The sequence below is a fragment of the Wickerhamomyces anomalus genome (genome assembly GCF_001661255.1).
Source record: "Wickerhamomyces anomalus NRRL Y-366-8 unplaced genomic scaffold WICANscaffold_7, whole genome shotgun sequence".
In the NCBI taxonomy this organism is placed as follows: domain Eukaryota; kingdom Fungi; phylum Ascomycota; class Saccharomycetes; order Phaffomycetales; family Wickerhamomycetaceae; genus Hansenula; species Hansenula anomala.
In genome coordinates this window covers 279426-305064 of record NW_017567116.1, presented here as the reverse complement: position 1 = coordinate 305064, position 25639 = coordinate 279426, and the positions used below count along the sequence as shown (strand labels likewise).

Below are 25639 nucleotides of genomic sequence, written 5' to 3'. Positions count from 1 at the left end.
CATTTTTTCTATCCCAAACGATACTTTGGAAGGAGAAGAACCTTTTGGTAAGGCTCCGACCTCTGTACCGTTTGTATTTGGCTAGAAAATCCAAAAAATTCATTTTTAACGCCCCTCTAACGGCCTGCCCGTGGCCGTTTTTTGGAATATGTTGCCCCTACCAGTTTCTTAACTATGGTGAAACCTATTTTGATTCATAACTTTTGAATGAATGGTTTATATGCTTAGCTTTGTATTGGAAAAGATAGAGAATCGTTAGAAGTATATACTCATCCTAAAATGGAACCCCGAATCCTTTCGAGAGTGTATATATCTTATTTTTACTGTTTTTGAACCCCAAAATGTATTGATATTGAATGGAATAAAGAGGTTATTGAGACATGAAGGTGTTGGAAAGATGGAGAAAATTTCAAATAATATTATGGTGATGAGAATGAGGGTCTAACATTGATAGTTGATGAATTATATCCAATATTAGTATATCAATGACATTACGATACTTCAAATAGTCATCCAATCCACCCAAAAACTATTAGAAAAGTTGTATCCATACAACCAAACTCTAATGTAGTGGAAATCTCATCAATATCTATTAAACTGATTGAACAGTACCAATTCTCCATAATCACCTTAACAAAACCATTAAATAACCCAGCCCCAAGTGCCCCTATCACCACCACTATTACTTAACCATATGCACCATCACACTCTCAGTCCACCACAACCAAAATCAACTCAAATACTCCAAAACTCAACGTTTTATTCCATTTTCCAATCCTCACCATACTTAACAGAATTTGGTCACGTGAAAATGTGGCCCGTAACATCAAAAATCCACTATACAAACCTTCAATAAAACAACCTTCAATAAAGCCATCAAAATCAATGATATTCACCTATTTTAACACTCAAACCCTCATAAAACCATCCTCTACAAAGAATTGGGTTCAAAACACATGTATTTTGGCCTCAAAATACCTATATTAACCCAGTACCTTTCCAGTGCCTTCCCAGTACTACCAACCAACAACAAACACCCCCACAACCAATAGATCCTTATCATTACCATCCAAAACAATCATTCATCTGATCATAATATTATCTATCTCAATCTACCTTAATATCTCTTTATAGTAATCCTCCTCCTCCTCCTCCTCCTCATCTATCCACGTCATCTCACTTAAATCCTATCCCATTCCACAAAATCAAAAATTTTACCCAATTTTTTCGCGGAGGGAGTGGCCATACCGTTCAGTTTTTTCTGTAGTATCAAGGACATAAAACAAGGTTAAACAACAATTAGAAGGTATAGATAGTATTAAAATGTCCTCAGGAGTGCGTAGAGAGCACATTGGAAGGCGCGAAAATAGTTATTTTTCAAAAGGGGCCAAAATGAAGCTAAAATGGATGTCGTGAGTGGATTGAAAGTGTTGGAAGTATACAAGTTGATATGTCTGAGAGTAACAAGATATTTAATCAATCAATATGTTACTCTTATAGCTGATTATATATCTAATACTATCAACATTTCTTCTTTAAGTGCTATTGTAATTATATGAAGCTATCTAGCATATTTTAATACCCATTCACGTGACTCATATAGTGCTTCCCTAACCATTTCATTCCAACATATAGGATACAACTTCCAATTTAGGTCTATAGAAAATACTATCAACCTATACTTACTTAATACTTATTCATGTATATCTCAATAAAATAATATATAACTCTGTTTTCAGATGACTCATGAGAACACAGAGTACATCTCTGTTTCATCAAAACCTACAACATCAGATGTATAAATATCTTCGCGAATTCCAAAAAAATGAGGTTTGACTGTTTGATATTTTTTTCAAAACGAAGTGAAAAAATCAAGAAATCAAATTAATCTTTAAACTACACTTATCAAACTATTCCTTTCACATTCATTCAATAATGACTGAAGAAATCATTTCCTCAACGGATAACCTCCACCTTGACCCCTCCACCGAACAAAAAATCACACCATGGGAAGTTGAAGGAGCCGTCATCAACGGTGAAGCTCAAATAATCGACTATGATAAACTAATCAAACAATTTGGTACAAAACCAATGACACCCGAGACATTAGAAAGATTCACCAGAGTGACCGGTCATGAACCTCATCATTTCCTGAAAAAGGGTTATTTTTTCAGTGAGAGGGATTTCAACAAGATTTTAGACCTTTATGAAACTGGAGAACAATTTTTCCTATATACGGGACGTGGACCTTCGAGTGGGTGTATGCATTTGGGACATTTGGTTCCGTTTTTGTTTACGAAATGGTTACAGGATGTGTTTGATGTTGGGTTGGTTGTGGAATTGACAGATGATGAAAAGTTTTTATTCAAGCCAAAATTAACAATTGATGATGTTAAAAAATTTGCTAAAGAGAATGCTAAAGATATTATTAGTGTTGGGTTTAAACCGGAGAATACTTTTATTTTCAGTGATTTGGATTATATGAATGGAGCATTTTATGAAAATGTTGTTAGAACTTCAAGACAAATTACAACATCTACTGCAAAAGCTGTGTTTGGGTTTCAAGATTCAGATTGTATTGGGAAAGTTCATTTTGCATCAATTCAAATCGCCACTGCTTTCCCTTCTTCATTCCCAGATGTGTTGGGATTACCACCAAAGACACCATGTTTGATTCCATGTGCAATTGATCAAGATCCTTATTTTAGAGTTTGTCGTGATGTTGCAGAAAAATTAAAATTTGCTAAACCTGCATTGATTCATAGTAAATTTTTCCCAGCTTTACAAGGTTCCACTACAAAGATGAGTGCAAGTGATGAGAATAGTGCGATTTTCTTGGATGATACACCAAAGAAAATTGCTAAAAAGATTAATAAATATGCTTTTAGTGGGGGGCAAATTTCAGTGGAGGAACATAGATTAAAAGGTGGTAATCCAGATATTGATGTTGCATTCCAATACCTAAGTTTTTTCGAAGAGGATGAATTAAAGTTGAAAGAGATTTATGAATCTTATAAAAAGGGGGAATTATTAAGTGGTGAATTGAAAAAATTGGCTATTGATAAAATTACTGAATTTGTATTGGAATTCCAAAAGAGAAGAAATGAAATTGATCAAGATGTTATTGATAAATTTATGAAACCACATAAATTAAAATTTGGACAAGAGGAGAGATTGGTTGCAATAAAGCCAAAAGAGAAGAAATCAAAGAAATAGATGTATAATAATAAATTCTATATGTAAGTTTTTAATTTTCTTCAATGTATTTAACTAATTGTTCAATAGTTATGATTTTAATATCATGTTGTTTACCAAATTCAACACAATCATCTAATCTCATCATTAACCCATCTTGATCTCTAACCAATTCACAAATCACCGCAGCAGGTTGTAAACCAGCCAATTTTGTTAAATGTACACCAGCCTCGGTATGACCTCTTCTTTCATTTAATAACCCAGGAACAGCTCTTAGTGGCAAGATATGCCCCGGTTTCATAAATTCATCAGCTTGAACACTTGGATCTGCTAATTTTCTTGCAGTTAGTGACCGATCATGAGCAGAAATCCCAGTTGTGGTTCCCTCTCTATAATCAACGGTTATTGTATAGGCAGTACCGTGTCTATCGTTATTCTCTGTGGCCATTAAAGGTAGGTTTAGTTGGTTTGCACGATCAGTTGATAGTGGAACACAGACATAACCTGAAGAATAACGAACTAGGAAGGCCATTTTGGATTGGGTGGTGAATTGGGCAGCGATTATTAGATCACCTTCGTTTTCACGAGATTCGTCATCCATGACTATGAGGAATTCACCATTTTGGAATGCTTTGATAGCTTCAGGGATAGGAGTGAAGGGCATGGTGTGGTTGGGTCTTTGTTGTATAGTTGATGGTTGTGGTTGATGTTGAGTAATCAAGATGTTTTTTTTTCAAGAGGATTATGGCAATTGGTAATCATGGGATAAGTCATTGTGTAGTAATGGGTGGGATGGAGTGGTACGGAATAGAATGGAGTAAGGTGGTGTAATATAGTACGTGTTAGTATGTATTAGTATAGTATAATATAGTAATAGTAATGAGTATAGTATAGTATAATGGTCTAGTCTATTGATCTCCTACTGATTATATAAGTACTCTATACGATGTAGAGGATCCGCTCCATTAACAGTATCCACGGAAGTGGTAGTAGTGAGAAGTACAACCGTAATAACCATGGTAGAATAGTATAATAGAGTAATAATAATAATAATAATAATATAATTGATTAATTGATAGAATCAATAGAATCAATAAAGCAATAGAATAAACCAATAAATCAATACTTCATACTCTCTATTACTCTCTATTACTCGGTATGCCCTATACAACACTCACCACCACCACCACCTAAACGACACTCACTCACACCACTCAACATCAACAAACTGAATAGCCACTAACAACACGAACTACTCTCATCCTCACAACAACTTATTATAAAATACCCAATAACATCCACCACGGCCTTTGCTCCTCGTTAAAGCCACTATTGAAAATTTCAATTATTTAAACAACAAGAATCGCTTTTCAACAATCTCTTTAACCAACAACTAGTACAACAACCACACTCACAATGAAACTATTAACTCAAGAAGAAATCGATGCCCATTTCTACGCTACTGCTTCTGGTGGGTTAAAAGGTCTAACAGCTGGTTTATTAATCACTGGTGCAATCTTCAAACTAGGTGCTAGAAGATACCCAGGCTTCCCTAAAAATTTACCATGGTCCATCAGAACAGCAATTTTCATCACTCCTCCAACTGTCCTCACTACAATCTGGGCCGAAGAATCTTCAAACTCTTTTGACAGGGAGATGTATAGTGGTGAATATGACTCCAAGAAGAAATTGGAAGAGTATAAAGAATGGACAAATTTACCAATTGGACAAAAATTCACACAGGGTTTGATCAATCATAAATATAAAATCATTGTTGGTGCATGGGCCGCATCCATGTATGGTTCTTGGGTCTTTGTTGATAGGGATCCTATCATGACTAAAGCGCAAAAAATCGTCCAGGCAAGAATGTATGCTCAAAGTTTAACTGTTGTTTTATTATTGGCTGGTATGGGGCTAAGTCTATGGGATGAGAAAAATCATCCAGAACATTATGAAACTAAAAATAAGAATGATGATTGGAGAAAAATTTTAGAAGAAGAAGAAGCTAGAGTGGAGAGAGAAAAACAAGGTAGTGGTTCTGTCCCATATAAAAGAGTTGATATTTATAAATGATCACACAGAACTTCACACCCAATTTAGATTGATTAACTATCAACTATATATTCTTGTGCATAATTATTAATACTGTCTGATTTTAAATCTTCCCCTTCTTTAATGCTGATATGAAAGTGTATATGAATAAAATGAATAGATATAATAACATTGATTAGTAGTTTATTGCTTGCTAAATCTTTTTTTTGTGACAAATTCATGTCTAAGCAGTGACGTTAACTTAAAGTTGCATTAAGTAATAGAGGGGCTTGGAAAGAAAGACTAAGTATTGAGTTTGAATCAGTGTATGTGATTGTAGTCAATATGATTAGTTATAGTCAATGTGATTCATCTCAATACTTTGAATCAATTCAGTTCAGTTCAGTTCTTCTCTTAAAAGTTTTAAAGTCCTTTCGGGGTTTGGTTCATCACCGTTTAGGCTGGCCGTTGGATTTAGTTTAGGTCCTTCCTGGGGAACATCAAAAGAGACTCGAGAATGTAGTGATTATGATTTTATTGTTGAAGAAAGTGAGCTAATCTAGTGTAGTGTAGTGTAGTATGTTTAGAAAAGTATGGATTCTGTTTATTCCTGTTTCAAGGGAAAAAGAATTCATGGGCTCTGATTGGTGAGAAATTAGAGCTACTTTGAAAACTACATGAAACAGTTGAAATAAGAGAAAATAGATACTCTTGGAGTTGATTTATATTGATTGACTTTTAAATTGTTAAGCGTCATTAAGCTGTCCTTTATCTATTACGTTGTATCTATGAATTTCAAAGTGAATATATAATTCCAATCTCCTATGACTGAAATTTTCTTAGCATTCATGCCTTTATCCTTTTGATCCACAAAAGATTATGTTTAATTCACTGTCTCCATAGCTTTCTGGATCAATAACTTTTCACAATCCATTGAGATCTTTGATACTTGAAGGTTTATTAGATTTGATTGAAGTCATGAACAATCCTTTAACGAATTCAATTGAAATGACCTCTAATACTGGATTCATGGATTTGTATTCACCATCCAATTCATATCAATGACTATAGCTTCATGAATCAACGCTCATCAACATCACCTAATTAAATGATACACAATACAGTATAACTATCATCATTTTCCCGTCACGATTCAACTCAACACCCATATCAACCCACCACCACAACAAAACCACCAACAATCACTCATCCCTCACCTCTTCCAACTTACTCAACTTCTCATACAACACATCATGAAATTTTCTTTTAAAACCTTCACTCTTCAACATCATTCCATTTTCAAAAATTTCAAAAATTTCAAAATTATTGAAAATCCAACCATTATTTGAAAATTCTACATCCATTTCAATGTTTTCTAATGTGATGATTTTCAATACTTGTGGATCATTTGGGGATTGTTGGATTGAGTGAAAGAAGGATTGATATTCTTTTATGATTTGTTGGGGTTCTGATGACATTTGTGGAGGATGAGTGATGGATGTGTGTGGAGCACTTCCCGTAAGCTTTTTTCTAGTCCATTTTTCGCGTCTATATCTAAAATTTCTTAACTATGGTGAAAAACTCGTGTCCGGACCGAAAAAATGGTAGCGGCTGCTATTTTTGTATGGCGAAAAAAAAAATAGACTCAGCTCCGAAGCTGAGTCTAAATCTATTTTGCAAAATGGCTTCTATTTCGCCCTTCCAAAAAAATAGACTGAGCAAGAATGAAAATAGCACTGGCACATAAAAACAACCATAAACACTCTTAAAAAGTACCAGTAAGAGTCGATAATACTGTATTAGGCCATGCTGATCAATAGTCCTATGGTTTTAATACACATTGGCTATATATATTTGGTGTTATTGGCCTGTTCTCTATTTTGTAGGAAAATAGCATCCTTCCAAAATTAATGGTTTGTGCCCTGGCCGTCCAGCTTTTGGCGGGATACTGACACGATTTTCTGCCAAAACTGCCATTTTGTAGCACCCAAATCTATTTTTTAGAGAACGCCCAAAAAATGGCTTACGGGAAGTGCTCCTGTGTGTGTGTGTTTTTTTTCGAGATTTGTTTATGTTTATCAATTGTGGTATGAATGCAATTTTCAGATGAACAAAGTTTTTGAAGAAAGTGTAGGATTGAATAAAATTTGGGGATTTGATTATTTCCTAGTTTTTTAATTTGTAAGTTATAGTTTTTAATTACTCAATCAGGCAGAGGTAGTTATGGAATTCAAAAATATACTCCAAATTGATTGAATCATACATATACCAAGTATCTGATAAATTAAATACATTCATAATTAAATCTTTATAATCACTATTTACACACATCATGCACCCTCACCTTCTCAACGTCTCATTTTTCTTCTAGCCTTCTTCAAATCAGCCTCCAAATCACCAACATCCAATCTATTCCCTCTAATATAATAATGTTTATTTCTTAAACGTCTCTTGAATGGTTTCTTAACAACATCAATTCTTTGAATCAAAGGACTGAAAATCTTAACCCTCATCTCAACACCAATCTTGGTGATATTATTTCTCAACAATAACGAAGCATCAACTCCTCCTTTATTTATACCAATGATTTGTCCCAAGAATTGAGGAATTTGTCTAGTTGTATATACAATTCTTACAACATCTCCTGGTAATAATCTTGTTTCTGAATTTGCAGTGATTAATTTACGTCTCCATCCTTCTGGATCCAGTTTGGCATATTGTTGGTCTAAATAAACTTCTGTTACTTTCTTTGGTGCCTTCTTCTTTAATGGATGATAAACTGGTATGACTTTTCCTTTTTAAATACGTTAGTTATACATCATCTATGAATGTACATGGGGGGTTCACTTACTGGTTGTGGCTGGGATTTGATAGTTGGCAACTTGTTGGATTGGTCTGCTAGCAAATACTGCTAGTCTGTTGAACAAAGTAGGACGAAACATCACTGCTTTAATCAGTTCTTAGACTTCTTAATACTGATCATTTTTGATTCCCTTTGATTTTTCAGTTTTTGGATGAAAAAAAATCAACATTTCGCGAAACCCTTTTTTTGTTAGTGCTGAAAATTACACATGAGTGAGATCTAAAAGTCCTTCAATGCGCGTAATTCTCAGTACTAATAAAAGAATTAATTATGGTACAAATATCCATCATTAATTTCCTCCCTATATTAATCCTTTCTAATATACAAAAACAATATGCAAAATGCCTGATCCCCTTGCTCTAAAACCTAGGTCTTCTCTTTCTTGCAGTGAATTTAGAATCTTTAGCAACATGTTTCCCTCTTTTCTTCATTAATTCCTTCTTTCTATTAACATAATCTTTTCTACTTTCCAATTTTCTCTTTAACTTTTTATTAATCTTTTTACCAACTTCTTCAGGTGCATCCATTGTAACACCTGCTAAATTCAAATTTTGGGCACTTTGTCCAGCACTTAATACTAAATAATATTTCTTATTTTTTTTACTTTCACTATCATCAATAACTAACCCACCTTGGAACCCTGCCACTTTAGCACTACTCAATATTGAATCAATTTGTTCATCATTCATTGGATAAAATTGTGCAACAAATTTCCCACCTCTTTTCAAACTTGCAAATAACGTATTGAAAAACCTCAACAATCTCTTCTTAGGGTCAACATCCGCACTATCCGCATTACAAAGCCATTGGATAGCAGATATACTAATCGCACAATCAAAAGAACCAGCTCTAAAAGGTATACCATTCCCCATATCTGCTAAGAATAAATCACCATCAACTTCACGATCCAATCCAGTCGCCAACATCGATGTTGAAATATCCATACCACACCATATGTGGCCCTCTTCTGTAAGGATCTCTCCACTAAGTCCTGAACCACACCCTATATCTAGTATAAAATGTGAATAATCTTCTAAATTTAATAATTCTAAAGCTCTGAATGTCATCTTGGCTTGAATGTGTTGCACACGTGTAGAGGAGGTATATTTCTTTGATTCTGAATCATTGTAGAACACCTCTGGAGGTGCCAGTTGTTCAGGACGGGACATATTCCTTGAACAACACTCTTTTAATACTCTTTTAACTCTTTTAACTCTTTTCATTATGAGGAAGTTGAATCAAACAAAAAAAATATTAAAAAAAAATAGAGTAGTGACACGGGCGATGATGACAGATAATTTAAGTCACGTGATGATATTAATAAATCTGCCATTTCGTGACGGTGCTCGGCCCTTTTTGAAAATGGGATTCGGAATATCGATTTTCTGTTATATGGCAAAAGTAATAATCAGTATTTTCTGTTTAAAAGGGTTAGACAATTGACGGTATAACGGTATAACGGTACGGTACGGGGTTATTTTACAATCGGATAGAAAGATTTATCTTGTGATTGGAAATTCAGATATACAGAAATAATTATATAAAAGGGTTAATAGAGCTGGTTCTCGTTTAACTTTTAATTCAAATTCCATCAATTTTGATAATGACTGAATCAAATAGTTTTAAACCTCCAAAGAGACAATATACTGAGGATTCCACTCTACAGGAATTGGAAACGATTAATCAGAATAGAAGAAGCTTGGTGTTTGATGAAGATTATGATGATTCTAAAATTGCTTTAGGTGTTCCTGGATCAGCATCAAGTGATGAAGCAACAGAGGAACAAGAACAACAACATGAACCTATAAAAGTTGTTGAAACAAATGACGATAGTAACAAGATAATTGAGAATCAACCTAAATTGAAATTGGTTAGGAAAACTACTGATAAAGAATTATATGAATTGAAAACTAAAATTACAGTTGATAATAAAAGATTTAAAGATGGTTTACCAAAATCAAAATTAACAGATGTTAAATTTTCTAAAATTGATTCCATTATGGATCATTCTGCAACAAGAACAAATAGATTTGCTGGGTTTTTCGTTTTGTTTTGGTTAGCTGTTGCTGTTGTTGTCGTTGATAGTGTTGTTAACTATATAAGAGCTTATGGATTAGAATCACAAATTGTTACATTATTATTGACTGATTTGTTTGATATTGCATTTATGGATTTATTGATGTATTTATCTATATATTTTGCTTTTATTTTACATTCATTTGTGGCTAAGGGGTTTTTATCATGGTCCAAGAGTGGGTGGATCATTTTATCATTTTATGAATTTATATTTCTTGTTGTATTTATGTCAATTGCTGAACATAGAAATTTCCCATGGATTGGTAAAATTTTCTTATTTTTACATCAATTGGTGCTATTAATGAAGATGCATTCTTATGGGTTTTATAATGGTTATCTTTGGAGAATTTATGATGAATTGAAATTTTCCAGACAATTTCAGAAAAAAAATGAAGATATTGAAGATGATCATGTTAAAAATTTAATTAATGAATCAATAGAATTTTGTGAATTTGAATTACAATCTCAATCAAATATTGAACCATTCCCAACAAATATTAATTTGAAGAATTTCTTCAATTATACAATGTTTCCAACTTTAATTTATCAAATTGAATATCCAAGAACTGAAAGGATTAGATGGTCATATGTTGGTGAAAAATTATGTGCTATCTTTGGTATTATCCTGTTGATGATTGTTATTGCTCAAAATTACATGTATCCATTAGCAATCAAGGCTCTAGAATTAAGAACATTACCATTAAATGAAAGAATCTTACATTATCCATTATTATTATTAAACATCATGCCAAGTTTCTTGTTGATTTATATCCTTGTTTGGTATTTAATTTGGGATGCAATCTTGAATTGTATTGCTGAATTGAGTAAATTTGGTGATCGTGATTTCTATGGTGATTGGTGGAATTGTGTTTCTTGGGATCAATTTGCAAGAGAATGGAATATACCAGTGCATAAATTCTTATTAAGACATGTTTATCATAGTTCAATTAGTGCTTTAAGATTAAGTAAAACTTCAGCCACTATTTTCACTTTCTTATTAAGTTCAATTGTTCATGAAATGGCCATGTATGTTCTTTTCCATAAAATGAGAGGGTATTTATTATTATTACAAATGTTTCAATTACCATTAGTTGCCATTTCTAAAACCAAATATTTGAAAGAGAGAAGAACTTTAGGAAATATTATATTTTGGGTTGGTATTGCATCTGGACCATCAGTTATGTGTACCTTATACTTGACTTTTTAGAAAATCCAAACAACCTACATCAAAATCCATAGTGCATTTATAGAATTTTTATTTACAAGGTTTGTTTTCTAATCTAACGATATATTTCTTCAAAAGGTCTTGTATCATTGAAACATGAATCCCAAACTTCTTCAACAACTTTTTTGGCCTCTTCTTTATCTTTACAAAATGGATTAGAAGCCACGGATAATGTAGCTCTTCTCTTGACACATTCTTGATGACCTCTTCCAAATTTTGTTAATCCAGCTCTATGTATTTGATTCATTAATCTACATTCACCACTTAATGAACTAGCTCTAATTTCGGAACAAGCATGATGTTTTAGATTTACCCAATCAACTTTAAACTTGGAATTATCATAATAATGTACCAACTCATGAGACAATGTATCCTCTAGGTGCCACTTATCAATAATTCTATTTTGACACAACAACACACCTAATTCAGGATGGAACCCACCACCTTTCCATTCATCACAAATGTCACAAACAATTTTATCATCACTAACATGCCCACCAGCTTTCTTAATCTGCTGAAGCATGAATATCACAGTGGGTGAATATTTCAAAGCCCAATCACGGTATTCATAACATTTATCACAATCTTTTTGGTTAGTTCTATATTTTAAATCATTTTCATATCTGATTTTTTCATCATCTGTTAATCCTAAACCCGTCTTGTAGGACATTGTACGTCTCCACCATTCAAACCCTTGAATATCTGATTCTTTTGCCGGTGGTTTTGGAGGGAGGTTCTTCTCCACTGGCGGTATCCCATCTGAACTGCTCATCTTTTATGCCTTTTCGTTACCCAAAGTATACCAGGTATAAAAGAAATCTTCGAAGCCTTTTTTATCCAACGTTTGTTTTTCGCGAAAAGCATAATTTCAAAAAAAAAAATTTATAGATGTCAAAATCAAGAGCCATAATATAAAAGGAATCTCAAACACACTCATCATGGTTAACAATATTTGGGTTGCTGCTGCTGATAACGACTTGGAAACTGTGCAAAACTACATCTCCACTGGCCAGTTTTCTGCAAACTCCAAGGATCCAAACGGGTACACTCCAATACATGCGGCTGTCTCTTATGGACATGTTGAACTATTAAAATATCTAATACAACAAGGTGGTGATATAAACACACAGGACACTGAAGGGGATGCTCCGTTGCATCATGTTGAAGACTTGCAAGTTGCCAAGTTGTTGGTGGAGGAATACAAGGCTGATTGGAGGCTAAAGAATAATGATGGTCAAATACCGGCAGATTACATAGAGGAGGATGATGAATTTCCTGAAGTTGTTCAATACCTAAGATCTTTAAACCATGATAATCCAACTGAGAACAATAACTTGCTTGATACCTTACCAAGACCTGACGAAGTGGAGGGACATAAGATTAGTTATAGTTATCAAAATGAAGACATAGAATTACAAATAGATGATGCTCAAAGGGAACAATTGAGAGAAATTGCAGAAAGTGAGAATCCTGAAGCTAAATTAAGAGATTTCGTGAAGGAAGCTGTTCATAATCAATTTTTCAATGGTGATAATGATAATTCACCAGCTTCAAAAAAGAGAAGGGATTGAAAATGTACAAATTTATATTATTGATGAGGTTTTCAAAAAATCGTAAAAGTCATAAAGGTGTTTCATTTTCTAGTTTCTCACATAATTATACAACTCTTCTTCTTTTTACCATCTTTGGTCTTTTTTTGTTTCTTTTCCTCTTTTGGTGATTTCTTAGCCTTGTTATTATTCTTTTCATATCTTTTCTGTAAATTTGTTGCAACTCTATTATCTTCTTCTTCTTGCATTGCAATTGCCAATGCACGGTCTCTTTCCTCTGCTGAATTCAAATCATCATTATCCACATTAGAATCATCAAATGGGTTTGAAGAATCTTCTAAAATTGGTGAAAAATTACCTGTAAAGAATGAATTGTTTGCCCCATTTATAGATAATAAGGATTCCCATACAAAACTTTTCTTTGTGGCAAATCCAACATCTGTAACTAATGCATAAATATCATTATCTTTCTTGATGATTGTAGCAAAATGATCATTTCTAAATAAAACAGCAATTGAATTGTTTTGTAAATTATCACGTAGATAATGTAAACCATAATCTGTTAATTGTGTGGCAGTTCTTGCAAAGAAAGACTTAATTTGTCTTGAATCATCTATAATTTCTAAATCAACCGAATCTTTATTTGCTTTTTGTTCAACGTCATAAGCTTCAACAAGCACATTTTGGGCAGTTTCATAAGAGTTATATTTAATAACACCTCTATACTCTGGGGCACTTGGATCAACTAACCAACCATGAACTAATGGAACGTTGAAATCTCTAAATAATGCCAATTCATGACTTGGACTGAAAGTACCATCAAATTGTGGATTTATATTCAAACCTTCATGAAGGCTTGGTAAAAAGCTTAATGTAGTTTGAACTTCCTCTGGTGGAATTCCATAGGTACGTTGATTTGCAGTGACAATCTGTTGTAGATAGTTGAGTAATCCACTTAATGGGATCTCATTAGAACTATTCACCAATGCAACTAAATCATGAATCTCTGGGGCACTTAAATGATCAACTGTTAGCAAGATATAGTTAACTAATGCTAATAATGCACAGGGTCCATTTTCATTCTGGATAAGGATGTTTCTTCTCCCGTCAAAATCTATAGTCTTTGTCTTGAACACAATCTCACCAGTTGGAGCTGTAGGGAAAGAGGCAGCTGTGGTACTCATCTCTCTCTCTTGTAATATACTTGAACGATTGGATTGGATTTGAATAAGGAGCGTGGAGCTAATTGGCTAGCGTTTTATCTGTTTCTTCAAAGGGGCGAGGTTGCAAACAAGATTCCTTGACTTTAAACTTATTGACCTTTTACTGGGGGTGGGTGAGTTCCGGGGTGCGTTATCATCACGTGAAAAGTAAAATTACGAGGGTAGTATAAACTAATTTTAATTTGATTTATTTAAAACGGGTTTAAAACTAGTGAGAGATTTAGTTTAAATTATAGGAATTGTTTATTTTGAATAGCTAATAGTAACTTATGTCTTGGTAAGTCAGATCTTTTCATATATATCCACAAGAGACAAATAACCAGGTTTAGTTACTATAAAATTCTATTTTGACGTTTAGATTTATACTCCAGAATAGTGTCAACACTGATACATTGTAATGGACTCACCACTCTTGCTCTTGTTTCACCTTCCTTCGTAATTGTTCCGAAAACATCTTTCCCCCAAGAACTCAGTGGATTTGGGCCCCAAGAAGGTGTATAACAAACTTCATTCCATCCACATAATCTGTCGCATTCATAATAGATTGGCCAATTCAATGTCTCAAGTAATGAGTTTAGATTTTCTTGAGATGCAAGCAATGAGTCTTTATATTTTCCAAGTGGAGTTTTTTCAACATAACCTGCAATCACAACTTTCCCACTATGCTTTGAAATCTCAAAAATGGTATCAACAACTTTTGAAGTGATATGTGTTATTGATGACCATATTAGAACATCTGATTCTGATTGTAGATGTTGTAAAGGATGTGAGTATTGGTATGTTGCTTGCTTTTTAGCCTTTTCAAATCTAACATGTTTATCTTTGATATCAAAATCTGCAAATCTTCTAACAAAATCTGAAGTCAATACAGAACAATTGGTTGCAGATTCAAGTATTTCTTCATCCTTAGAGCTCTGTGACAAGTTTGATAAAGAATCATTCAACTGTTTCAGCATCGGTGCAAGTTTATCAATTATTTCATCAGCAACCAATTGCCAATCAGTGCCTAGATATGGATTAAGTTCACTTGACATATAGCTTCCTAAATCTTGAATCAATTCATCTTGTAAATCACTTGATACATTGTTGATCCGACGTAAATAAGGATCTGGATTGACCCAAGTTCTATTCAAAGGTGTAACCAATCCTCTAAAGTCCAATAAAATTCTACCATCACGTTTATCATGAACATTACCTTGTTTAACTTGTTCATAACCAGCAGTAGCATATATCCTATCCAAAATGTGTTTCTCCTCTGCACTAATATCATCACCATCTTCTAATGGGAACTTCAATGATTCTTGAGCCCTTTCAATTGTAACATTTGAGATCAATTTCAATTTTTCTGAATGGAAATCACAAATAACAGCTTCAAACCCAACTTCAACTCTTATATATCCATCAATTCCAAATGGTTTCCCCCATTTACATATCTTTTCAGCAGCTTCATATTCTCTCATTGTTTCATTAACACCTGCACGAGCTAAAACCATTTGTGTATCCATTTCACCAGTTCTTGATTTTGCTGCACTTGAACCATCCAATAAAATCATCTTATCTAACGGCTTGACAACTTGGAAAGTCAACATTGATGGATGATCTTGACGGTCTTTACCTGGTCCAAACGGTCCTTTATTACCTGGTCCTCCTTTGTGTGGTGGTGGTGGTGGGCCTCTCTCGTCGACTTCCATTGGTGGTGGACCTTTATGTTTCCCATGCTTTGGACCATGACCTGGCTTGGAACCATTGAATCCAGGAGGACCACCCATTCCAAATCTATGGTCAATAAAATTCATACTGAATTCATGATCAAATGCTACCCATTCTAAACCTTTTGGGATTTCACCATTGTTATTACCATGGTATAATAATGAGCCTTGAGGGATATAAGCAGGAATGAAACTAACACCATTAGGAATCAATTGTGAATGTTTTGGTCTTAGTGCTGCTAACACGGTGTTGAAAATTGCAGTTGCATTTTCTAATGTGATTGGTTTAACTAAATCTTGATAATTTTCTGGAGTTGGAATTAAAATTGGTGATGGTGGTGATTGGGGGTAAGATAGTGAGGATTGAAATAGCTTTGAATTCTCAGTATTTGGAAGGAAATACCATGTAGTCAGTAATAATAACAAAGATATTGAGGACAATATTGAACGACGACTATTGGCCCATGAATTATGGGCCGTCACGTTTGATGAATCTTGCAATTTGATGGACATTTTCTTTCTTTAGTTGATTCAATTGCTTCAAAAAGAAAGAGTAACAGTAGTAGAAAGTGGCAAAGTTCTATGATATTATATAAATGAATAAGTTGTGATCAAAACAGGCGATGTGAAATAGGGCGAGATTTGAGGCTTACAACTATTAATGGAAATTCATTTCAACAAGGGGAAATGAGTCTCTTGTGATCTGTTGGGTATGTATGGATAAGGTCTGATTGATGGCTGATCGACACTGTGTACTTGGGTTGGGAGGGTTCTTTTGGCTTTCGGTGTGAGGTAAAAACACCTCTTTAAATTTGGATCTTGAACTTGTATGAATCCTTATCTTTCACATTGATTTTTTTCGACGGTGAACTGATCGGTGTTTTTTTTCAAACACCGAGATGAATCACCGAGTGTACTAAAGGTGTTGAGAAAGATGATTTATGATTGTATTCACCACACACGAGCTAGCTGCCAAGTTCACGTATTAATTGTCTAATTGTTCCAATTATGTACAATGACCAGCTTTTCTATGAGTTCATTTTTACCTGTTTTTAGACGTTAATGTATTTGATGAACTAATTGGATGAGGAATGCAATTACGTCGCACGAACCGCTTGGATGATGTAGGCTTCTTGCTATGTTGAAATTCAGTCTTCCTTATATAAATATCCTTCTCAGCCAACTTTTTTATTCTGATTTATGATCTCTTTTTTATATCTATATATATTAAATATTCAGTGATATTCATATAATAATATAATATTGATAGATCACTGAGTCCCCAGTGATTTTGTACATTATTTTAGCATTTAATTATAAAATATTATACACATCAGATTATAATTAAAAAAATTAAAAAAAATAATTATATATACTAGCATTCCTCATCCAAGCGTTCATCAAATACATCAACTAAAAAAAAAAAAAAAAAATTATTAATAATTAATTAATTAAAAAATTATTAATAATTAATTAATTAAAAAATATAATATAATTAATTAATGTCAAATGTATTATCAATCGTTGGATCATAAGATTTCAATATCCAATCAATCTTAATAATATGCCAATAATGTCTCCTAAATTAATAGCTATCAGGCCCTGAACTTTTTTGTATCATTTCGAGCCCAAACAGCACCACCACAATCCAATTTTTGTACATTTTCAAACCAATCTGAACACAAAACATCAAAGAACCACACATATCATATCATATGCTATGAAAAAATGACAAAAAAAATAGTAAATCTCTTTGTAAAACGGTTCATCCTTATGCAGGGGAACTGCTGATCATCTCTGTATTATTTCTAATTGACCAAATGTCCACAAGGGACAACGAGTTAAAGTCGCGAATTGGCCATGTTTTTCAAAAACATGATGACTAAGATCTTATGTAAGTTCAGTTTAAGAAAAGACGTTTTTCTGATGTTGTTGACTTTGAACTTGATGTTTTCATTTGATCTCTTTTAGTTGGTTACAGTTTCGTCCGAAGAATTTGACTATTTCGTTTATTGCTTTGTGCACAAAAGTGGACAGAGGTCGTTGGACAGTGAGTTAGATCTGATGGCTTCATGCTTTTGTATTAAGGTCATGTCAATTTGCCTTTTGAACCACTGCGTGGATTACTTGTCCTTTGTACATTATGATTTTTGTTGAGGTTGACCTAATAATCTAATGCTTAGCTGTGTATCCACTAGTATTTTTTATTTTGTCTTTTTTGCAGTAACTGAGTTCATAGCGTTTTCTGTATTGCTTGAAGTGTGAATGTTGTTTCAAGAACAGCTGAAAGGTGATATAGCTATTCAATGCTGTGGAGCTTTTCAAAACTAGAACAGAACATTTGTACTTTTAAACCTACAAGTTGGTTTTGATAAAGTTTAGGCGATGTTGATCATGGCTTAAATGTATAGGCCAACAATACGTCCCAAACTTAAATTCAAATAATCTACATTGAATTTTTAACTTATGAATAATTTGCTTTTATATGATTGACCACTTGTAGGAATTGTGTTAAGATCGCACCCATTGAAATGTTAAAGTTCGGTTCCTTTGCCAAATACTTATTTCAATACCCTTCAATACGAAACCAGTATAAATAACCTACATAATAACCTCAGATAGACAAAGAAGTAAACTGCTTTAATGTACTAAAAAGTTATTGTATGTTCCAACTGAACCGGTCTGTTTGACAGAGTCTTAGAAAAAAAAAGATTTCTCAATTTTTAATTTGTTGCTCTTAGTTTATGTACCACTGTCCACACTATCTCTATTCTTGAAAATGAGAGAGCTTTTAGAAAAGGCCTCGAGTGTTATTTTTCACAGATTGACTTTTGAGTGAATTAACATGAGAGGCCTTTGTCTAAAAAAAGAATGAATGAACTATTCCATCTGGTCTTAACGTAACCTTTCAGATTTTACATCAGAACCCTCGTGCCTGTTGTTTTCAGACTCAGACGGCCTAGGGTTTTCTGATGGGTATGAGCCTCAATCAACTGATCTTCGTTAATGTTGACATTGGGTTTCTTATCAGAAGCCATCATACAATACATTACAAGTTTCAGGGTGAACTTGAGTTCAAATTTTGTTTATTATAATATTTAAGATATTTTTTCCTTTGGATTTGTCATTTTGAATTTTGTAGATTATCGAAGTCTATTGAAATTTACTATTTTGTGAATTGAACACCCTTTGGTGATTCATCAACCGTTAATTTGAAAATATCTCCCCTGGAATAATGACCAACAGGATCTAAATCAAATCTAGCTCTGATAACATCATCAAGATCAATATCAGCCACTATATAGCCTTCTTCACCAAGTAAAGGTCCAGCGATTATCTCACCCATTGGGTTAACGATGACACTACCACCATTGATCAAATTGACGCCTTTCTCCCAACCAATTGGTGTTTTCTCTTCACTAACAGCAGGTTGGAATTGAACAGCAGAGATAACAAAAGATCTTGATTCATAAGCAATAGTTCTCATTGAAACTCTCCAAATTTCTCTGGTATCAACAGTTGGTGCAACCCAAACATCGAGTCCCTTTGCATAGTACGCAGTTCTAAATAATGGAGCATAATTTTCCCAACAAATACCACCACCAATTCTACCAACTTTACTTTCAATAACTGGTAATGTTGAACCATCACCACTACCCCAGATTAACCTTTCAGATGCTGTCGGAATCAATTTTCTATGTTTACCAACATAACCTAGTTTTGGATCAATATAAACCAAAGAACAATATAATGTAGAGCCACCATTTTCAATAACACCAATTGCAACTGTAGCGTTGATTTTTTTGGAGAATGATTCCAATACTCTAATTTCTTCACCTTCAGGGATTTTAACAGATTGTTTAAAATATTCAAGGAACTGTTCACGACCTTCTGGTAATCTATACCCCAAGAAAGAACCAAATGAACAACCTTTAGGATATCCACCTAGTGTAGCTTCAGGAATGACAACTAGATCAAGTTCCTCCTTGGCCAAAGCTTGTTCAAAAGATAGGATTTTTTCCAGGGTTTTTTGAGTTGTGGCTTCTGAACCAACTTGTAATGCAGCGACTCTTCCTTTGACCATTGTGCTTGGATGCTTTAAAGGTCAATTGTGTGATTGGATTGAGGATATTTTAGTGCTTTTTATACGGGGGTTGCTTATAGTCATAATCTCGAGATGTAAGAATATTAAATCCCGAGTCATAAACATAGATAAGAAACGTTGAAAAAAACCGGCGTTGTAAAGAACCTCAAACGGTTTTGATGAAAGCGGAAACAACATCATCAACATCAAAAGGCTGGAAAGGGTTCATGAAGTTAAATTTATGAAATTAACTGATGAAGAAAGAGAGTAACTACAATCAAGTCAACAAAACACATTTATATTACAATCCATTTATATACAATTGATCTCAACCACATTCGCTAACAACAATCATGTCATCTCCTGGTCCTTACTATTTGCAGAAGTACAACTATGTGCTATCCAATGTAACTGTTAATCAATGGTGATGGTAAACGATTTGGTTCAAAAGCTCTTGTCTATTGTTCATCGTCATCAAATTCAAAATCACCTGTAACTGGAGATGATATTTGTTTCCAATTCCCAAGATTAAGATCTGGATAACGGCTGAAAAAACTATCAATATACTCAGTTGCAAGATTATCAATTGGCTCACCAGTTAGTCTGCTATGACGGATAAGGATCCCAATGAATCTCTTTTGGTGAATGTCAATTTCTTCGTCAAGTGCATCCCTCACTTCTGAATCTGTTAATAAAGTTTCACTTTGTTCTTTATTCTCCTTGAATGACTGGTCACTTGGGGTTGCTGATGCATTTTTCTGGGAATCATCATCTTCACCTTCAATTGATATTTCATCTTCCTCTGGGATAGGAGAAAGTATACCAAGATCAGCATTCCAATGATCAATCTGTGGCATGTATCCACTTTGCAATTGCTCAACTGTTGGATATCCTCTAGTATAAGCTTCCTCATACTCTTCTCTTTCACCAGCTGATATTTCATGTGTCAAATCTCCTTCAAAAATTCCAACTGGAGAGAGGAAATCATCACTTGGTGATGTTGGTGACGATGATGATGATAAAGTTGAATATGGTGCTAAATCTGATGGAGCATTTGAACTTTCTGAATGACTAGATGTTGATGAATTTTCAGTAGTTGATGCCCTTGAAAATAATGATGTTAAAGAAGATCTTGAACTATTGGTTGAAGAGGATGTTTTAGAACTATTGGTTGATGGATTTGAACTATGATTTGATCCTTCATCATCACTTCCACTATGATTAGATTCATTATCTTCAGTTTCCTCCTCCAAGATATCACGATCACCAGATGAACTAGAATTATCACCACGTTGAGGAATATCATTCAATTCGTTTGCAAGATCACCCATCTCAAATGCCGAAGGAAGTGAAGAAGCACGACGGCGTTGACGTGGGATATCATCTTTCAAACTTTCAAAAGATGATGAGGAGCTTTGGTTTGCTGAAGACTTGAGGAATGCAGCTCCAGGAATTGGAATACCTTTTCTTGTTGAAAATAATTTTCTTTCATCAACTGGTGAACAAGGTGGTGAGGCATTAGCAGATTGAACAAAACTTTCAACATATTTGATTTTATGATAATCTTCACAAAGTAAAATAGGATCCAAACTAATGTTCCCACATGCAAAGCGTAAAGCTTTCAAAGCTTTCTCAAAATTATCAACAGAGAATGGATAAAAAACATTTTGAAAAAGTTCATTATTTTCAACTTCAACTTCTTTTCTATAAACTGGATCACTATCAATCACATGAACATCCTTAGCTATATGATGATGATAAACATGTTTGAAATAATCACGGAATGGATAATCAGTATCAACATTGAAATGGAAAGTTGTTAAACATGGAGTTTTTTTCTGGAAAGTTTTCTTCTCATATGGACAGATAATTGATGGAGTATAATCATGACAGAAATTTGCAACACATAACCCAACAAATGGAATGTTCACACATGAATCCTTATACACACCATGCTCTTCAGCTAAATGTTTTTCATATTCACCAGAGGTTTCATCATAGAATTGTGGTAAACAAGAATCAATGAGAACTTCTTCACCATCTTGGAACTTTGAAATTAATGAAGGACCATATCCAATCATCTTGAATGGAGAACAATAAGGACATAAAGTGGAAACATGTTTTTTAATAATAGGTCTTGAATGATAGTTGAAATACTGATGGTGTCCCTGAGGGTTCTTCACTTCCTTGATAAAACAAACATTGGAGGCATGGTAAGCACTTGAAGCATCAAAGTTAGGATTAGCAACAACTTTTTCAGGAAATTTAGAACCAGTTAAATATTCATGAGATTTTGCAAAAGTTTTAGGATCATTGTAAGAGTGTAAGACTCTTGAACATAATTCAGGGTTCAATAATATATGGGAGAATGGTGTTCTTGCTTCAAATTCTTTGAAGAGTTTGTCAGTCATGGTTGGTTAGTTGATTGATTGAATGGATTGATTGTTATACAATAGTTAAAACTTCTCAAGTATTGTATGAAGATTAAGATGAATGAATTAGTTACAAAATGTTGGGAAAGTTGGTTACTTAAGTATTAAAATTTGTTCATCATGAACAGAAATAATAGATACAATTATCTGTTAAATTGAGAGTTCTTTTAGTGATAATCTAACCCAACTTGGAAGTTTCAAATTTATTCTGTTCAGAAGGATCAGCAGTTGTTAGTATTAACTGCGAGCTGATATCTCTAACAGCTTTTGGCAAGATCAATGGCACTAGAAGTCACACAATTAATAGAAACTTTTTTGTTCACAGCTAACCTGATCAGTTGAATTAAGTAGTTTAGCGACGTAAGCTAGTAACGGCTATAATGCACTAAGCTAGCCTTAGAATGACCTGTATCAATTAGGAATCATTCCTGGTAGATATTTTCTGTCATCTGAATATTCTGTTTGTATAGTTTCTGTTCAACGATTCGCTAAGACGTCAAAAAACATCCACAACAGCAGAAAAACAACATCAAATTAAGACTGGAACAAAGCAAGAGATAACTTGAAGCCCTTTAAACCAATCGGGACTTCATTTGATTCATTGATACTAACAAATATGACAATAAATCGTTATTAGTTTATTTCATGATTACGTAAGCTAAAGCTCGCTCTGTAGAATCTTCAAATTTTCGTGTTTGTAACAGCTTCTATGGCCAAGTTGGTAAGGCGCTACACTAGTAATGTAGCGATCCTCAGTTCGACTCTGAGTGGAAGCAGTTATTTTTTGAAGTTTTCGCGGCGGGTCACGTGACTTTGACACAAAATTTTCACATCTTCAAAACAACTTCTTTAAAGCTAAGTTATGAGTATTTATTGCTTACCACTGGAGTCTTGGGGTTATTAGCTCTTTAGTCTCGAATTTCTTTGGCTATTAATTAACAAAATTGCTGTTTCCATGGTGATTTTTATTTTTGGCGTTTCGAACACGATCAATTTTTTTTTTTTTTATTTTTTATTTTTGGTCTAAGCTTAAAAAAAAATTTTTGGAACACATATAGAGCACAACAATTGAAAGAAAACGATCAAAACAAAGTCTTCAAGAGCCAGATCTACCACGTATCCATCTATTTCCTTCAACCTTATCACCACTTCAATCTTCTCTGGTCAACTATTACCCCAGCTTTCCTTACATTCTTCACTCCCCATTACATTATAAACATTGAGAGATGAGTGGACAAATTGATTTAGAGAATTTATTCTCAGATCCAAAAAACATGCCTGAATTCATACCCGATTATTCAATTGATGAAATCGATCAAGCTTTAAATGATGCTTTAGCTGAAATAGATCAAAACCATCCAAACCTAGAGGAAACTCAGAGGTTTCATACAATCAAATCAGAATTGATCACACCAGCTTCATCTGAATGTAATTTCAAAAGTGAAAAGACATTAATGAATAACAAGGAACGTCCATTATCACCAGAATCATTTCTTTCAGATTCATCGGTTCTAAACTCACCATTACTAGAGTCTAAGTCACAATTAGATCAATCTCAAGTTTATGAATCCATAGCTTCAATTAAATCACAAATTATTAGTTCTCATAATTCAATTCTTACATATCAAACTTTGAAGAATGCATATCAAACAAAATGCAAAGATTTAGACAAAGTTATGAAGGAGTTGAAAAAATCAGAGATGCTGAGATTAAAATTGATGGAGGAGAATAAACATTTGAAAAAAATTGTAACTTCATCAATTGTCAATGAGAAGGCCATCATCAAGACAGATCATTCATCATAGATTCAACAAACAAAACGTTGAAACTTTTATCCACTGCATCATCATCGTTACATCATTATTTTATCATTATTTGCATTGAAAAAGAAACCAAGGGACTACAGTTTTCTTGTGTGTTTTTTTTTCACAGAATCATTACATTATGGTTCATCAAGACATTTCATTACAGTATTATTATTATTTTTTTCCATTTGCATACAATAAGGGAGGTTTAATTTGCATATAGTTGTCATCAAAATCGATGGCACTTCTTTCAAATAAAAAAAACAGTTTAAATTTATCGTCATTAAGGTTCAAAAAAGTTGATTTATGTCAAGTTTATGAAAAGACAGAACATGTATATAAATTAATACCCTTTTCATTAGGTTAATTATTGAAAATTCAACGTAGACATGATAACTGACGAGTACAAGTAGTGACCCATCAACTAGTATTGATTCCAAACTTACAATTCTGATAATTATGCTTCAAACTGATTGTTACTCTACATCCTTATTTCAAAACATTAAACACTTTCCATTTAAAAAGATCCTATACAAAACAAGAAGTTAATCCTTCATATAATCCCTATTTTAAATATTTATTCAACTTAGTTTTTAGCTTTGAAAGTCAAGTGACATTTACCACAGTATTGACGGTCACCATGGTTAGCCATGAAGACACCGGCACCACAAGTAGTAGCTGGACATTCTCTTCTTAAACGTTCAACGTTACCATCTTTGTCAACTTTGTAGTAAGTTAAAACAGCTAACTTAACTTTTTTATGTTTGTGTTTAATTTTTTTTGGAGTGGTGTAGACCTTCTTCTTTCTCTTTTTACCACCACCTCTTAATCTCAAGACCAAATGTAAAGTTGATTCCTTTTGGATGTTGTAGTCTGATAAAGTTCTACCATCTTCTAATTGTTTACCAGCAAAGATTAAACGTTGTTGATCTGGTGGAATACCTTCTTTGTCTTGGATTTTTGATTTGACATTGTCAATAGTGTCTGAAGATTCAACTTCTAAGGTAATGGTTTTACCTGTTAAAGTTTTAACGAAAATTTGCATCTTGGCTCGTCTGCAATGAAGTGCTGATAGAGGATGTTAGTTATTCATGATTCTGCTAATGATAATATTCTCTTGTTTTAAACATACCTTCTTTCTTACCAAAATACGGTTATGATCTTTTCAAAAGAGTTCAAGTGAAAAAGTTGAATTGAAAATTTTCCTTTTATCGAAGGCGAAAAAAAAAGAGGCAATTCCGGTTTTTTGTATGAGTCGGAATTAGAAATGTTTTCGAGACAGTCACTTGGTGTTGGGATGTTAAGATTATGTAATTTAGTATTGGTAAATTACATAATCAATATCTCGCTTACATAAGTTTCTCTGTTTAATTTATGTGTCAAACAGAAGTATTAGCATTTGTAAACAGAAAATGGGTATGAAGTTTATATTTAAACTGGTTGATG

General features: G+C 33.6%; 16 protein-coding genes and 1 non-coding gene across 17 annotated transcripts; 7 read left to right on the top strand and 10 right to left on the bottom strand.

The window, feature by feature from the left end:
- The first annotated feature begins 394 nt into the window (after window positions 1-394).
- Window positions 395-949, top strand: WICANDRAFT_97591 (uncharacterized protein). Its single transcript, XM_019186597.1, has one exon. The coding sequence runs from the start codon at window positions 695-697 to the stop codon at window positions 854-856; it is 162 nt and encodes a 53-aa protein (XP_019036286.1). The 5' UTR covers window positions 395-694; the 3' UTR covers window positions 857-949.
- A 986-nt stretch (window positions 950-1935) lies between these two features.
- On the top strand, window positions 1936-3216 carry WRS1 (tryptophan--tRNA ligase WRS1; the record flags this gene model as incomplete). Its single annotated transcript, XM_019182368.1, has 1 exon — window positions 1936-3216. One exon carries the CDS (start codon window positions 1936-1938, stop codon window positions 3214-3216), a length of 1281 nt encoding a protein of 426 aa, XP_019036285.1.
- Window positions 3217-3247: 31 nt separating this feature from the next.
- Window positions 3248-3859, bottom strand: RIB3 (3,4-dihydroxy-2-butanone-4-phosphate synthase RIB3; the record flags this gene model as incomplete). Its single annotated transcript, XM_019185983.1, has 1 exon — window positions 3248-3859. The coding sequence occupies one exon, from the start codon at window positions 3857-3859 to the stop codon at window positions 3248-3250; it is 612 nt and encodes a 203-aa protein (XP_019036284.1).
- A 289-nt stretch (window positions 3860-4148) lies between these two features.
- Window positions 4149-5202, top strand: RCF2 (Rcf2p; the record flags this gene model as incomplete). The annotated part of the gene is made up of 1 exon (XM_019182602.1): window positions 4149-5202. A coding segment is annotated over exon 1 (591 nt), but the record flags the coding sequence as incomplete, so codon positions are not given.
- Window positions 5203-6149: 947 nt separating this feature from the next.
- Window positions 6150-6704, bottom strand: WICANDRAFT_65339 (uncharacterized protein; the record flags this gene model as incomplete). Its single annotated transcript, XM_019183892.1, has 2 exons — window positions 6150-6247; window positions 6458-6704. The coding sequence occupies 2 exons, from the start codon at window positions 6702-6704 to the stop codon at window positions 6150-6152; spliced, it is 345 nt and encodes a 114-aa protein (XP_019036282.1).
- A 798-nt stretch (window positions 6705-7502) lies between these two features.
- Window positions 7503-8168, bottom strand: IMG1 (mitochondrial 54S ribosomal protein bL19m; the record flags this gene model as incomplete). The annotated part of the gene is made up of 2 exons (XM_019184229.1): window positions 7503-8020; window positions 8078-8168. The coding sequence occupies 2 exons, from the start codon at window positions 8166-8168 to the stop codon at window positions 7575-7577; spliced, it is 537 nt and encodes a 178-aa protein (XP_019036281.1). The 3' UTR covers window positions 7503-7574.
- Window positions 8169-8432: 264 nt separating this feature from the next.
- Window positions 8433-9282, bottom strand: BUD23 (18S rRNA (guanine1575-N7)-methyltransferase). The gene has a single exon (XM_019186596.1). It carries the CDS (start codon window positions 9256-9258, stop codon window positions 8449-8451), a length of 810 nt encoding a protein of 269 aa, XP_019036280.1. The 5' UTR covers window positions 9259-9282; the 3' UTR covers window positions 8433-8448.
- Window positions 9283-10088: 806 nt separating this feature from the next.
- Window positions 10089-11372, top strand: ARE2 (sterol acyltransferase; the record flags this gene model as incomplete). Its single annotated transcript, XM_019182413.1, has 1 exon — window positions 10089-11372. The coding sequence occupies one exon, from the start codon at window positions 10089-10091 to the stop codon at window positions 11370-11372; it is 1284 nt and encodes a 427-aa protein (XP_019036279.1).
- A 73-nt stretch (window positions 11373-11445) lies between these two features.
- On the bottom strand, window positions 11446-12060 carry ATP23 (putative metalloprotease; the record flags this gene model as incomplete). Its single annotated transcript, XM_019185982.1, has 1 exon — window positions 11446-12060. The coding sequence occupies one exon, from the start codon at window positions 12058-12060 to the stop codon at window positions 11446-11448; it is 615 nt and encodes a 204-aa protein (XP_019036278.1).
- A 268-nt stretch (window positions 12061-12328) lies between these two features.
- WICANDRAFT_81298 (uncharacterized protein) lies at window positions 12329-12961 on the top strand (the record flags this gene model as incomplete). Its single annotated transcript, XM_019185211.1, has 1 exon — window positions 12329-12961. The coding sequence occupies one exon, from the start codon at window positions 12329-12331 to the stop codon at window positions 12959-12961; it is 633 nt and encodes a 210-aa protein (XP_019036277.1).
- A 200-nt stretch (window positions 12962-13161) lies between these two features.
- Window positions 13162-14082, bottom strand: MIY2 (ubiquitinyl hydrolase 1; the record flags this gene model as incomplete). The annotated part of the gene is made up of 1 exon (XM_019180806.1): window positions 13162-14082. A coding segment is annotated over one exon (921 nt), but the record flags the coding sequence as incomplete, so codon positions are not given.
- A 449-nt stretch (window positions 14083-14531) lies between these two features.
- Window positions 14532-16232, bottom strand: WICANDRAFT_19742 (uncharacterized protein; the record flags this gene model as incomplete). The annotated part of the gene is made up of 1 exon (XM_019180841.1): window positions 14532-16232. A coding segment is annotated over one exon (1701 nt), but the record flags the coding sequence as incomplete, so codon positions are not given.
- A 2726-nt stretch (window positions 16233-18958) lies between these two features.
- On the bottom strand, window positions 18959-20062 carry WICANDRAFT_97581 (carbon-nitrogen hydrolase family protein). The gene has a single exon (XM_019186595.1). The coding sequence runs from the start codon at window positions 19954-19956 to the stop codon at window positions 19039-19041; it is 918 nt and encodes a 305-aa protein (XP_019036274.1). The 5' UTR covers window positions 19957-20062; the 3' UTR covers window positions 18959-19038.
- A 352-nt stretch (window positions 20063-20414) lies between these two features.
- Window positions 20415-22747, bottom strand: WICANDRAFT_107413 (uncharacterized protein; the record flags this gene model as incomplete). Its single annotated transcript, XM_019180501.1, has 1 exon — window positions 20415-22747. Exon 1 carries the CDS (start codon window positions 22365-22367, stop codon window positions 20415-20417), a length of 1953 nt encoding a protein of 650 aa, XP_019036273.1. The 5' UTR covers window positions 22368-22747.
- Window positions 22748-23091: 344 nt separating this feature from the next.
- WICANDRAFT_t142 lies at window positions 23092-23164 on the top strand. The gene has a single exon. It is a non-coding gene; the product is annotated as a tRNA-Thr (tRNA).
- Window positions 23165-23662: 498 nt separating this feature from the next.
- On the top strand, window positions 23663-24193 carry ATC1 (Atc1p; the record flags this gene model as incomplete). Its single annotated transcript, XM_019185210.1, has 1 exon — window positions 23663-24193. One exon carries the CDS (start codon window positions 23663-23665, stop codon window positions 24191-24193), a length of 531 nt encoding a protein of 176 aa, XP_019036272.1.
- A 142-nt stretch (window positions 24194-24335) lies between these two features.
- On the bottom strand, window positions 24336-25514 carry RPS31 (ubiquitin-40S ribosomal protein eS31 RPS31 fusion protein). Its single transcript, XM_019186594.1, has 2 exons — window positions 25326-25514; window positions 24336-25261 (listed from the first exon to the last, which is right to left on the bottom strand). The coding sequence occupies exon 2, from the start codon at window positions 25236-25238 to the stop codon at window positions 24780-24782; it is 459 nt and encodes a 152-aa protein (XP_019036271.1). The 5' UTR covers window positions 25239-25261; window positions 25326-25514; the 3' UTR covers window positions 24336-24779.
- Between the last annotated feature and the right edge of the window lie 125 nt (window positions 25515-25639).

Coding starts and splice junctions, on each gene's coding strand:
- WICANDRAFT_97591 (XM_019186597.1), top strand. CDS start 695: ATGCACCATCACACTCTCAGTCCACCACAACCAAAATCAACTCAAATA.
- BUD23 (XM_019186596.1), bottom strand. CDS start 9,258: ATGTCCCGTCCTGAACAACTGGCACCTCCAGAGGTGTTCTACAATGAT.
- WICANDRAFT_97581 (XM_019186595.1), bottom strand. CDS start 19,956: ATGGTCAAAGGAAGAGTCGCTGCATTACAAGTTGGTTCAGAAGCCACA.
- RPS31 (XM_019186594.1), bottom strand. CDS start 25,238: ATGCAAATTTTCGTTAAAACTTTAACAGGTAAAACCATTACCTTAGAA.